General features: G+C 45.6%; 1 protein-coding gene across 2 annotated transcripts in view; it reads left to right on the top strand.

Annotated features, from left to right (window-relative positions):
• The first annotated feature begins 231 nt into the window (after window positions 1-231).
• CNKSR3 (CNKSR family member 3) overlaps window positions 232-14,144 on the top strand; it is a 91,037-nt gene continuing 77,124 nt past the window's right edge. For both annotated transcript variants that reach the window (XM_032338659.1, XM_032338660.1), the window contains exon 1: window positions 232-1,071. In XM_032338659.1, the coding sequence (XP_032194550.1) occupies window positions 1,020-1,071 (52 nt within the window). In that variant the 5' untranslated portion in view covers window positions 232-1,019. The remainder of the gene's footprint in view (window positions 1,072-14,144) is intronic.

The following is a 14,144-nucleotide window of genomic DNA, read 5'->3' on the forward strand; positions in this document are numbered from 1 at the left end:
ATGTGAAGCCAAATAATTTTGCCCTGAGATATTTAAAAGGAGGAAGGCTTAATCGCCGAGCAATGCTGATGCAAAGCACTGAAAATGAACAGAACGTGCAGATCCTACTTTTTTTTTTTTTTTTTTTTTTTTTTTAGCGTATTGTTGCTCACACTGAGACAGACTGTTCTGCTACCAATAGGACCCGGGCTCACCCGAGCCAAAGGGCTGTCCAGGATGCACGCACGATCTACAACCCGCCTCTTGAAAAGGAAGGTAGGGCCCGGGACACTCAGACCGTGTGTGCGCAGGGCTTAGAGAAAGTAACCCGAGTCGGCCTTTTCGGGCGGAACCACCCCCTCCTACGAGTTTCGCTGGGTCCTCGGCCCCGCCCCTCTTTTATTCGGAGAGCAGCGCGGGGAGCTGAAACTTTGTAATCCGAGCGCGCTCGCCCGCGCTCCTCCCAGCCCGAGTCCAGCCCCGAAGGGAGGCGCTGGAGGTGGGACCTGCGGCCGGGAAGGCTCGGGGACGCCGGCGCACGCGGAGCGGAGACCCCGGGAGAGCACGCCGCGAAGAGAAGGAGCTGGAGGGGGAGCGGAGCCCGCGGCCGACGAGCCGGAGGAAGTGGCCCGGACCATCCGCGCAGTCGAGAGGCGGGGAGCAGCTGGGCCCAAAGGGTCCCGTGCCGAGCCGAGGCCAGGGGCCCTGGGGTCACCGTCCCGCGTCCCCGCAGCTGCCGTCGCCCAGGAGCTGCAGCTGTGCCCGGGCTCCCGGCGGCGACGGGGAGGAGGAGGAGCTGCAGCTGGACGGTGGCAGCTGGAGGAGGAGCCACGCGACTGTCCCGTGTGCCCGGGAAGGGGCCGCGCTGTCCTGGCTTAGCCGCTCTGGGATGACCCGCTGACCGCGGCCATGCAGCCTTGACGGGGCGCTCCGGCGCGCGGGGACCAGCCGCGGGGCGCGCCCTCTCGGGGAGGACAGCGGGCCGGGGTATAAGACTTGAACCGCCGACTCTCGCCCAGCTGGGAGCAAAGCCGTGCACCATGGAACCCGTGACCAAGTGGAGCCCCAAGCAAGTGGTGGACTGGACTAGAGGTGAGCGGGTTTGGGGGTGGGGGTGCCCAGCGCGTCCAGTCCAGGGATGGGGCAGGCGGGGAGCTGGGCTGGGGGGCTGCTCAGCCGCTCTTCGGGCGAGACGCGTTGAGAGCGCAGCGCGGTGACAATACAAACTTCTTCCGAGTGGTTTGTGCATCCCTAACTCTTATGCCTGCTTTGGGGGTGCGGATGTGGCAAGCCGAGGGGAGATGGCCGCTCCGTGGACAGCGAGGGCTGGGGGTACGGATCTCGGGACTCGCGGGGGAGCGCTGGACCCGGGCGCCTTCCCTGCCTGCGTGCGCTGCCGCGCTCCTAGGCTGCCCGTCCCGGGGCTGGGAGGCACAAGGCGCCTTTGTGTGGGCGGCTCCCCTCGGACCTCGTAAATGCCGCCTGCCCAGAGAGTTCGCAGGCGTGACGGGGCGGTTGGACAGGTAGAGACTCCAGCGGCTCGCCGAGCCTCTGTTTTTGTTGGAGGCGGCGAGAGGGCAGCCCAGGAGCCAGCATTGAGGCGTTCGCGCCGGGGAGAAGCCTTGAGCCAGACTCCCCGGACTCGGTGACTTGCTCGAGAAGGTGCCAGTACCGCCTGTGCACTGCATTATTATTATTATTATTATTTATTTTATTATTATATTTTTTAGGCCACATTTAGACCTCGGGAAGAAGAGATCTGTTAGAATAACTGTCCCGGGTTGTACAGTATTGGGGATGAGGACAAACAGTGGGGTGGGGTGGTAATGGGTGATTGAGCAGGGATAGAAGCTCCTAGGTCCGGTGGTCTGGCTTGCTTTTTTATGCCTCCCAGTATTTCCAAGGAGGAGTGATGAGTTTCCTCAAGCCTCTTCGTACTCTTCCAAAGAAACGAAGCGCACAGAAACAATTACTGTTTTCATGGATTCCTCCCCCCACCCCAGCTTATCATCTCTTTTGTTTCAAGTTACTATTTTTTCTTTTTACTATTTTCTTTCTTCTATCTGCTCTTCCAGGTGAGGAATGGTGTCCTTTCTCAGTAATAATAACTAGAATTGTATAGCGCTTTACAGTTTGCTAAGAACTCTCTGTTATTGCCTTTGGTCATCCCAGTAAGGCTGTGAGGTAGGTAATACTGGTAAGATCAGGTCATCTTTCCAACTGTCTCACCCATGGCTGGGGCGTCATGGAAACCCGTCACCTCTGCATCTCATTTCTCATGCCTGCATAGTACACAGAGACCATGTGGAATGGGATATTCTAGATCTATGGGACATTATGGGATGTGTCAGTGGGGAATGCTTGATCATTTACATTGGGAGCAGAAAAGGGATGTAGTTCTGAGAAGAGCTTTGTCCAGGGACCAAAATTTCCTGGGTTCTTATTTAAAATGAGGATGAAAACAACACAGATGTGTACATTGGTGATTGGTTTGCCCAGGTAAAGAGTAAATAGCATTGCCAGCGCTTGCCACAAGACATTAACTTAAAAGCTTGTAAGTTCCTAGGCCCTGTTTTGCAACTGGATACGTTTTCCCTGTTCAAGATACTGCTGGATTCCCCAACCACTGACTTGCCAAGACTGAGTTGGTTGATCTGCTTTACCTATGTGTCTATCATAGAAGCAGCTCAAGTAAAAGATGATTTTCAGCATTGTTTGACCTCCAGAACTGTTCTGTCCGATAGCATAGCCACATGTGGCTCTTCAGCCCTGGCGGTGGGCTGGTCAAAATTGTAAGGTGTTGTAAGTGTAAGATAAACATAAGTGAAGTCTTAGTACAAGGAAATGAATGTATATTATCTCAATTTTTCATTTTTCACTACATGTTGAGGTGACTATTTTTGGATATATTGGGTTAAATAAAATTTATGATTAAAATTAACTTCACCTGCTTATTTTTATCTTAATTGTGGCCTCTAAAAAGTGAGAAATTACACACATGAGTCACATTTGTGGCATGCAGTATATTTTTCTTGGAGCTGTACTGCTCCGGAGTCAAGAAAGGGTTACAGTTTATCACTCTGGTTTTCCTGAGTCCCTGCCAGCCTACTTGATAACGTATAACTAGAAAAATGGTAACAGGCACACAGGAAGATTATGGAGTGAGATCTTCACACCCTCAAGATTCGTGTCTTTTTTTTTTTTTTGGGTCCCTCTTGGGATTGGGACAAGAGAATGTAAATTCACATCCTGTTATGTTTGTTTAGCATCTAAAAGGAAGAGCAGATTCAAAGGTTTTTGGCATCCAGTTCCCTTAACGTTAGGACTTGGGATTGCTTTCATTTAGGAAAAGTTTCCTACTGATGTGAAAGAGCAGATATGAGTGGTTCAATATCTTGGTATCAGGAGCACTGGACACTGATTACGTTACATGCCTGTGGTTAGTGTGTGGCAACTTGATATGGAATGGTTGTGCCCTTTTGGACCCTTAAATACAGCCTCATAGAATGACCTGGATACTTTCTGTCTTAGAACCTAGAAAAGATAACAGGAGTAAGTGTGGCAGACTCTTAGGCAAGAGGCAGCACTCTCCCAAATTGCATGACACATTACTTGAATATTTCTCATAGTAATGATGTGAAAGTATTGACTCAAAAGTCAAAAGTCAACTGTTGACTTATGCAAACTTGTTTGCTTATATGACTATTTTTAGTTGTCTTTGCTAACCTCTCTGCACAACCCCCACTTTATAAATACATCCTACTGATAAGAAGTTCTTCATGTAGACTTTGCCTTGGTGGTGCTGCACGACTATGGTGGGGGTGATTGTTAGTCCCGTAGAAAGCCTTGGATTTAAAACTCTCTAAACCTGACCACGGTTTACAACGTGCTCTCTCTTGTGTTGATGTTGGGAGGCAGGAGCGTGCATTAGGAAAAAGGGTCTGTGTCTACAGAATGAATGAATTCGTGTGGGTTTTATTCTTATTTTATTTTATTTATTTTATTTTTTTTTTTAAAGATTTTATTTATTTGACAGAGAGAGATCACAAGTAGGCAGAGAGGCAGGCAGAGAGAGAGAGGAGGAAGCAGGCTCCCCACTGAGCAGAGAGCCCGATGCGGGACTCGATCCCAGCACCCTGAGATCATGACCCCAGCCGAAGGCAGCGGCTTAACCCACTGAGCCACCCAGGCGCCCCTTATTCTTATTTTATTATTGTTAAAATTTTTGTTTGTATGAATCTTTAGCTATACTGTCACCATTTTCATCATAATATTAGGAGATCCTCAGTAAATCTTAGCAGCGTGTTAGGCTCAGATCTCCGCATGGTACGAGTATTCACTCTTTTAATGTGGGTAAACATGTTTTGAGGTAGGAACAGATATTTCCATTATTTCCATTTTGTAGTTCTGTTCTGAGCATGGAAAGGTCCAGTACCCTGATCAGTGTCACACAATGGGGAAGGGACAGCGGCATTTGAGCCCAGGTGCCTTGGTTTTAACTCTGTCTTCTCAGGAGGTTCTCATTCTTAGAGGACTCTAGAATCTTTACCACATTGATGAGCAGACCATCAGGGTTCCCATGATGGGAGTTACTAATACCCTGTTAGTGGAAGAGAGTTGTCTGGTATATATGTGTCTTACCCTGCCTGTTTGGTAGGATTATTTGTAAATCAAATTAATTCATAGTTCATGGCACCCTGTCTTTAAATAATTCTAAAGGCTTTTGCGAAGCAAATGATCTTTTATAATGTCTATCAGGTGAGAATAGGGTGTGGTGCCCATAACTGAAAATCCAGTTTACAGGAGTAAACCCAATGGGACTGCTGATTTTCTCTTGTAAAAGAAGTCTGGAAATGGGGAATTCAGAAGTAGACGGGGGCTTCCGTGGTGCCACCAGGGGCCCAGGCTCCTTCTGCCATCCCGTTCAGCCATTCTTAGCATGTGGTAAGCAAGTCATGTTTATCTTCAAACTTAATGCCACAGCGCAGGGTGGCTGTTCGCCTCCAGGATCTTGCCTTTATTCCAGGCGGGTGAAAGGAGACCCAGCAAAGACGAAAGACGGGTGATAGCCGGGTCTTCTCCTGGAAGTTTCATCAAGGCAGGTGGCTTACATCTCACTCGCCAGCGCTCCTTCATAGCCCCATGCTGCAAGGGAGGCTAGCACCTCCCTGTTGGAGGGGCGTGGGTGGGTGGGGGTGGTAGGGGGGTGGTAGGGGGGTGGTGGGGAGGTGGTGGGGGTGGGAGTGGGGGAGTTTACTTGGGTCCATTGTTGACCTGAGAAAATTTGGACTTTGTTCAGTGAGGAAGAAAGGGGGGTGGTTGGACAATAGATACTGGTAAGCAGCCGGTAGTGTCTGACACACAGTAATTTATATGTACTGATTTTTATGGATTAGTTCTCGGAGTAGGAGACCTGTCATAATGTCCCACGTACCTCAAGCCCATGGGTCCACCCTGTTTTAGAACTGGCGTTCTGTTTTTATTCCTGTTCAGCTTTCTCAGGTCAAAAACCATACGTTATATGAAGTCTTTTTCTCTGAGTTTGATTTAAATATTAGAAGCTGCATTGTAAAGCACAGCTACCCAAGTTGTGTTTCTGTTTCCAGACCACTGGGGATTGTCTTTGACAAGGTGGACCGCTGATTTGTCCCCAGAAGCTCTGTTGGTCTTTGATTGGCTTGGCATGGGTAGGTTCTCAGTAAGTGTGTTGTGGAGTGAGCACATCTCTAATACCCTGCTTTAGTGGCAGAGAAGAAGACTCTCTGGCCAGCTTCTTGGCCTAGCATGGGTACCATTTCCCCATCATGAACGTCCAGTGAAGGGTTTCTTGCTTCAGGTGTGAGCCTGTGGGGTTCAGGGCATTTGCTAATTCTCTGTTCTCTGGCCATCAGCACTGCTTTAGCCTGTACAGTGTGTACAGTGTAACAGTGTGTCTGTTAGTATGTGGGACATCAGCAGTCTTAAAGCATCTCCCTGTTTGGTCCTGGAGGGGCTGGAATTTCCATGTTATCTGTAGAGATCTGGTACACTGTAGGTCAACTCCAGGGTCAGACTCTTAGGCCCCTCCTGCTGCTGTCCATGCAGAGGCCAGTGCTTCCCACAGACCTGATTGCAGTTAGGTTAGACTTTTTCCATTAGCCTCTGTGGCCCGTGAAAAAGGAACGTCCTTTTCTTTTGACATTGGTACATCTCCCGCGTGGGTGAGAAGCTCTTCTTTTTATTCCACTGTTCCTGGTGTTAGTCTATTTCTTGGGTCTTGCCATAAAGTTATCTTAATCATAAGGATAGAAAAACAGTTATTGAAGCATTTATTGTGTGTCAGCCACTGTGCAAAGTGCTTTATTTGGACTCATACGGTTCTTAGAAAACCCAGTGAGGTGTACAGACCATTACTAACACATGTTAAAGATGGAGAAACCGAAGCAGAGGGAGAGGGAGAGAGATAGAGAGAACTTACTCAGGGTCCTGTATTTATAAGCTGTGGTGCTCATAAACACCCCCTACCCTCCATGACGTCATTAATTCCACAGTCTGCACGAGGTCAGGGGAGCTCCATGGTGAGGGTGGGCTCTGCAGTCACTCGGGCGCTGTACCCCCATTCTACCCTGAATTGTGTGGTCTCGTTTATACGAGTAAATTGCTACTCCTTGTTTTTATTGCTTCCTCTCTTTTATTCTGTAGCTCCAGGTCACATGTTTTCTTCTCTGAGCCATCAGGTCCGTCCTAAGGCTGCCTCCTCCATGCAGGGGCCCCAGTTTGTTGCCAGGAGATTTCCCTGCCATCTGACAACCACTCAGAGGACCCAGGGCAGGATTTACAGCTGATCAGGAAGGTTCTTGGTTAGCTGAGTGACAGATGTCTCTTGCCAATATCGTGAACTTTCTTTGGGGAAAGAAATCCAATTTATATTATCTCAACCTTTTTAAATTTTACTAGTAACTGGACTTCCAGTGGGCACAGCATCAGGGCTGGCTTATGCTGTCTATAGGGTAGCTGCTGTCTGGTCCGCAGTCCTGACCAGTGGTCCACGTCACCTGGGAGCTTGTTGGAGATGCAGAAGCTCATGCCTGCTGAGTCAGTCTGCATTTTCACAAGAGCCCCTGGTGATTCGTGTGATCTTCACAGTTTGAGAAACATTGCTGGAGCATGGAGCTGCAAACCCATTTTTCTACTCTGCTGGTAGGTTCTGCAGTCTGATCTGGCACGGGCTCAGTGTGTTTTATTTAAGCCCTTACATGATGGCACTTAATTTGAGGACGCTTGACTTGGCCACTAATTAAAGCAAAAAGACCATCTTAGGGTGTGTGCTTGTATTTATAAGCACCACCTAGCAACGGCATCAGGTAATTCTCTGCACACCTGAAGGAGACCTTTCCCATGAGGTTTCTTACATATGATTGGGGACTTGGAGAGTTCTCTTAACAATCTTTGTGTGTGTGTATGTGTGTGTTGTGTTATTTTGTTTTTAAAACAGGTGGTCAGAAGGGAGTTGTGGGGTGGTCCATGGGCACCGTGGTTTAGTGTGTTGTCTGGATTGTCCGGTGAACGTGGGAGGGTGAGGACGGCTTTGGTGATTGACTGCACAGGGTTTACCATGGTTAGCAGATTTGTGGGACGATTTTACTGTTGGTAAAAATGACACAGAATGTTATTTTGGGAGTAAGCAGAGCAGCTCTCAAAATTGAAAAGTGTGTGCTGTGCCAAGGCCAGGTGTCTGGGTTCTGTGTCCATAAGGGTTGGGAGTGACCTCTTCATGCTCCAGGCTCCCCTGTAAGCCCTTCCTGTGTTCACACCATTGCATGGAGCTGTGGGCACCTCTCTTCTCCGTCTTGCACTCTGGGTCATCACTTTTAGTTCTGATCATTGGTAGCCTGTTGGGTTCTAGCTCTGGGACATTCGTGTTCTCACCTTGATGTCCCATTTTACTCTCCTTCTGTGGTATTCGTAGAGTTTTCATCTTTCAGCTTCTAATAAATAAAGCCAAGTTTTACTGACATGAACTCTGCAGAGCTCTTCCATGTTCATTCCTTTCTGAGCCCTCACAAGCCTGAGAGATGTGCGGTAAAGGCATCTCTCTGTTGCAGATGAAGAAATTTTGGTTTTTGGTGTTAAATGAATTGGCCAAGGTCAAAGGCCAGGAATTGGGACCAGACTCCCCAGGCTTCTGTTCTCTTGTTCTGTCCACTCCAGACCTGGTTCCTCCTCTGGCCAAGGTGCGTGTTTTTTGTTTCCTAATCGGCAGATGTGGAAAGGGGCAGCTGCAAAGAACTTCTGACTTTTTTGTTTCCTGATTATCTCCTTAGGATTTATACTCATGGGACACAGGCCTTTTCTTTCTTTCTTTTTTCAGTTATATAGCCTAAGCAGGCCCCTGCCCATTTTGAACCTGACCCTTTAGCATTCTAGACGCTTACTGCTAGTTATTTATCTCATTGTGGTTTGTTGATTGTGTTGTATTGTATTGCAGCTCAGTAATGGAATACATCATTCCTTTTTTTGACACTCCTAATTTTTGAGTGCAATGTTATAATGTTTTGTCTATGATGTAATCAGTAGTTCTCTTTGGTGGAATCATAACACACACACATATAAACACATTTCCTGCTTACCTTTGATTATTCACAGTGACTTCATTTTAAGTGCTTTTTAAAAAAAGATTTTATTTATTTATTTGTCAGAGAGAAAGAGAGAGTGCGCAGAAGCAGGGGGAGTGGCAGGCAGAGGGATAAACAGGCTCCTCACTGATCAAGGATCTGGATGCAGGACTTAATCCCAGGACCTGGGATGAAGATCTGAGCTGAAGGCAGATGCTTAACTGACTGAGCCACCCAGGCGCCCCTCATTTCAAGTGCTTTCAGAGAGAAGGTCAGGGAGTTACAGTGAACAATACATAGGCGTTGGAATAAAATAAAACTGGATTCAGGGTCTGTGTTTAATACTAACTGGTTTGAAAGGTTGGGTAAGTATCTTATGGTCTTCAAGCCTTCCTGAGATTTCTCATCTGTAAAATGGGACTGATAATAACCAATACACAGGGTTTTAGTTACAATTAAAATAGGCCATATAGGGAATATATAGCATATAAATGTGCATACACTTATTGGTGATTAATTTGTAATAACTCCAAGTTAATATGTACTATAATTGGATTTTATTTTTGTTTGAATATTTAACAGTGTTGTGTTAAACACTGTTCTGGCTGATAGTCACCTTTCACACGTTTACTAATAACGTAGAACAATTCCATCCTCCCTCTTACTGGTATATGGGTCGTGTGTTAAATCATCTTTATTTTCTGTTTTTACCTCATGTTCCCTTGGACACTTTTCTTTATCTCCTTTGAGGACCTTAGAGGGAGGGAGGTGTTATCATAGAACAGTTGTGTAGTAGCGTTCTTGGAAAGAGCTTAGGAGCAAGAGTTTAGGAGGAAGACTCATGTTGTGACAATTCTACCCGGCAGTAAAAAGAGTTTCTTAATTACTTAGGACCTACTAAGTTCCACATACTGGTCTAGGTGCAAGCATCTAGCTGGGTCCATGCTTTACTACAGGGTTGGCAGACAACAGTAACAACAACCACAACAAAAGAGACCAACAGCCAGTGCTAAGGCCCTGAGGTACAAATTAAATTGGTGTGTTTGAGAAAATTGGAAATGTGGGGTCCTGAAGAGCAGGGATGATGGTGGGGGGGGGTAGGCAGGGGGGTTGGCGGGTAGAGATCGGGTGAGAAGATACACAGACGCCAGAACCTCTAGGGTCTTACAAATCTTGATCAGGTGTTTGCAGTTTTTTCTGGTTGTTGTAGAAAGCAGGGGAGTGACAAATTTGATATGGATTCTGGGGCAGAAGTGAATTTAGGGCATCCAGTTGGCATGTAGTACACTTTTCTGGAGATGATGGCATTTTGGACTAAGGTTTTGGTGTGGCTCCGGCATTTGAGAAGCCAAGTTCTGGATAGAGTTGGTTCCTTGATAGATCATTTTGAAATTGTATTTGAAATTGTGATGTCTATATTTTTGTGTGTGTCTGTTTTCCTTCCTAGGGTTAGGAGAGCTCCCACCCTCCCCTCATCCTGATTACTCTCTTGTCATTTAAATAGAGGGTGTAATCTGTCTTTCTGCGTTCACATGCTTTGTTCCCGGTATTGTTCTTTCCTGGCACATTTTGCTGGGAGCTACAGTGTCTGAAGCTGTTTATTCATCTATGAATAGGGGTTTTGTGAAAGTGGACATAGCCTACTTTGTTTTCTTTGACATCAAATGGCTGATTGAACAGTTTTTAACCTGGGATCAGAAGGGCAAATGCAGTTGTGTTTATTAGAGCAAAACAGTTCCTTAGAATGCAGACCAGTAGGTTGTAAAAGCTAGAAAGCTTTCTGTAGGAACACTTAAAAAAGTGTTTGGGTCCAAGGAACCCACAGACAGATCTCATTTAAAATAGTTTTGCTCCATTGCAAGACTATCATACTTGTGCTTTAGAAAAGAGAGCCACCACACTTTTGGTTGAATGGATGGTGTACGGAGGAATTTTCAGCAGGTTAGAGTTGAACACATTTTTAAACACTTAATCTATTACTTATCAACAGGGTAGAGTGGGCGGGAAACAAAGGTAGGTAGGCTTATGGGAGAATAACCTGGAAGCTCACTACTCCCTTCCCCCCAAGAAGAAAATCTGCCAGCCCTTTGAGAGGAGAAACCCCCACGTGTTATCTATCAGAAAAGGCGGTGATTCTGATAATCTGAATCATGCTTTCCTGAGGAAAACCTTTTAGTGAAAGGAAACATTCTATTTCCTATTTTCAGAGATTTGCGGCAGAGGGGAAATTCAGTGCTTTTGGGTTTAGTGGTAGTAGTAGTTGTGTGTGTGTGTGTGTGTGTGTGTGTGTGCGTGTGTCCAAGTTGAACCTATGTTAATTGAATGGTCTTTCATGTTCCCAGAGTAATTTTATATTACAGTGTTTTAAAGAGAGTCAAGTCAGACTACCTGGAATTTGATCGTTGAGATAGGAAAACTAGCTTTTTATGCAGAGTGGACCAGACTTCTTATAATGCCTGTTGAAATGGTGAGCACATTGTTAACATGGATTCCAGCCCGAGTCCTGCAAGAACCACGTGCAGATAACATGGCTGTGAGAAGTGACTGTCTATGCTAAAGCAAAAAGTGTTAGTAACGGTATGGAAAAAACCCACAAACATTTCTTGTTAGAGTATGCCTGGAGACATGTAGTGCGAAGTGGTCTAGTTGAGCGAAGTTGGAGAATCTTAGAGAAGATTGGTGAAGAAAGACCATTTTGGATGTGGATGGATTCTTGGTTCTTATCTGGTACTGTTGGTTCTCATCTGCACATGCAGTGACCACCTATCAATATATGAATATTGGGCCTGACTCCTGACGTTTTTAAGCTGAGATTTCCTTGAGACCCTTTCCCAGTCTCATACATGTGGCACCCCCAACCCCAACATCTCATCGTTGTTGTTCTTGAACTTACTTTTTCAGCATCAGCATGGGCTGGGAGCTTAAACGTGTGAATTCCCAGGCCCCACCCCAGACCCACAGAATCAGAGCCTCTGGGGCTGAGACCCAGGAATCTATCTGTGTTGTAGCAAGTCCCTCTGGAGAGTATGGTGCTGGCTAAAATTTGAGGACCATTGGTTTATACCACTCATGTAGAACATTCAAAAATCAATGATTTAAGGCAGACTGTCCCCCATAATTCCTTCCACAGTTCATTTTTAAGTAATACATAATGATCACTTAGGAAGCAGAGCTTTTCCAGTAGGAATGGTTGTTACATATTTCAGTGGATGAGTTAACGTACCGCTGACTTTTGAGTGTCCTTTCCACAGAGCGGGCAGGGAAGGGTCAAAGCTGTTAACCTGTGGGCTCCTAGCCAGCTGCTCCACGCGGGACCCAGGGGATCGATCCTTTTGTTGTGTACCTCTGAGCCCTCAGCCCCAGAAAAACACAGAAGAAGAGGAATGTTTCATGGTCAGAAGGGACCCATTTAGGTTTTGGATGGAATTTCCAGACCTTGCTCTAATTGAGGAGCAGAATGTAACACCCCCCTCCCCCATTCCATTTTGAGAGAGGGTGGATGGTGGGTGTCTCATTTAGCACTCAGGTTTTGGCTTTGAACCGGGCAAGCAGATGCAGAGAGACGTGAGGGAAAGAAGAATCAGGGAAGAGAATTCCTCAGAGCAGCTCAAGGTGAAAAGCTCTTTTGTCTGAGTGCATGGACACTGGAATTTGGGGAGCCTGCCTCCCACAGTTGTCCAAGGCCAGGAGAGTCCAAAATACAAAAGGTACTACAGAAATGGACATGAAGACCAGGATTGGCACTGGAACTTGCAACAAGAGTTGCAAACTCAGAGGCCTTTGGGGGCCAGGCAGACAGTGTCTGAAATGGAAACGCAGGAGTATGTGAGTCAGGAGGAAGTGGCCAAGAGTGTGGCAAACCCAAAGACACAGTCGTTGGCTCAGTTTCTGCTGACTAGACCTACAGTTTCCAGATCTTCTAAGTTTTGTTGTTTTTTTTTTTGTTGTTGTTGTCATCATCACAACGAAGCTGGAAATCTGGCATTGTATGTGACATCTCCCAGTTTTTAGAAAACTATTTACTTTTTTTTTTTTTTAATTGGACAAACAAAATAGGTCTGTGGGCCTGTTTGTATTTCCCTCTGTGGACAGCCATGGTTGGGTGTTAATTGCCTAAGTGAGAAACATACCTATAAGAGGTCAATACAATGAGCTCTACAGTAATCCACCAATTACTTAGCAAACCTGTTTCTTATGTATAACTTCATTTTACTCCTTAACTAGTTCCATTATTCCTAACATTGCAATATGTAATTCCATGCAGGTATTGTTAGGCCAAAAATACCAATGCTTTAACGGATGTATGTAGCAGACTATTAGGTAGTTACTCTTCAGTAAGAAAACAGGAATTTGGCTTCTCTTGATTGCGTTTGTTTTGCCATTGGCTCTGTGGGATTGGCCCCTGACAGAAGCTGTTTCTGTTTGTATGGGAAGATTGCATTCATACATAAATTCGTTCATTTTAAAGTAGGGTATATGTTCTAGATTTTTGTGCTAATTGTGCGGTGCTGTTTGATTTAGTAAGTTAACAGTTGACTTCAGGGCCATTTCTTGAAAAACAAAACAAAAACAAGAAAAGTGCTAGTGTGAGTATTTTCAGCGGGGTAGTACTCACCCCAAAATGCAATCTATAAACTTCTCAACTGTAATTACGGAGAATTTTAATCTTTTCATTTGCTTTGTAAGTACATAGTCTGTATAGTCCGTATGACATACACATAATATAAGTATATAGACCACACACACACACACACATATATTCATTATAGATAGTCTTCAGTTAAATCTTTATTAATAAAGTTTTTATTTCAACAATTAATTTCCTTTAAAAGGCATAGAGAAAATTTCTCTCCTTTTTACTTCTCTTTTTTTTTGAAGATTTTATTTATTTGATAGAGAGGTCACAAGAAGGCAGAAAGGCAGGCAGAGACAGAGGGGAAGCAGGCTCCCCGCTGAGCAGAGAGCCCGATGTGGGACTCAATCCCAGGCCTCTGAGATTATGACCTGAGCCGAAGGCAGAGGCTCAACCCACTGAGCCACCCAGGTGCCCTCTCTCCTTTTTGATACCAGTTAATCTGCTTTATGCTAGGGACAAAAAGATGAGTCAATTACAGAGGAAGCCTGTTGTCAAGAAGCTCATGGCTTAGTAAGGAGGCAGCAGTTAGCAGGTGATGTTGAGTTTCTGTATGTGCTAGGCCTTTGCTAGGACATTTTGTGAATTAATCTCATTAGTCCTCAAAATGCTTTTTTGACAGGGCCACTGTAATTGTCTTCATTTTAGAGTTAAAGAAACCAGGCCCTGACCTCGCTGAGGTTGCGTGATAAGTAAATGGGGTTTGAATCCAGACACATTTGATTCCTGAACCTGACCTGTCGCCTAGCTGCCCTTTGGCAGGACCGACGTAAGTTGGCCGGTAATAAGTTTTGAGGGCAAGGGGAAAACATTCATGTTATTAATGGTATGATTTGAATTGAACTGTGTAAATTTAATCTGTAATTTTACCACCCAATAAAAAAATGTGTAGATAAAACTCTTTTTCTTTATTATTTTTGTGTTTTTTTTGTTTGTTT

This window comes from Mustela erminea, chromosome 4, assembly GCF_009829155.1.
Source record: "Mustela erminea isolate mMusErm1 chromosome 4, mMusErm1.Pri, whole genome shotgun sequence".
Classification (NCBI taxonomy): Eukaryota; Metazoa; Chordata; class Mammalia; order Carnivora; family Mustelidae; genus Mustela; species Mustela erminea.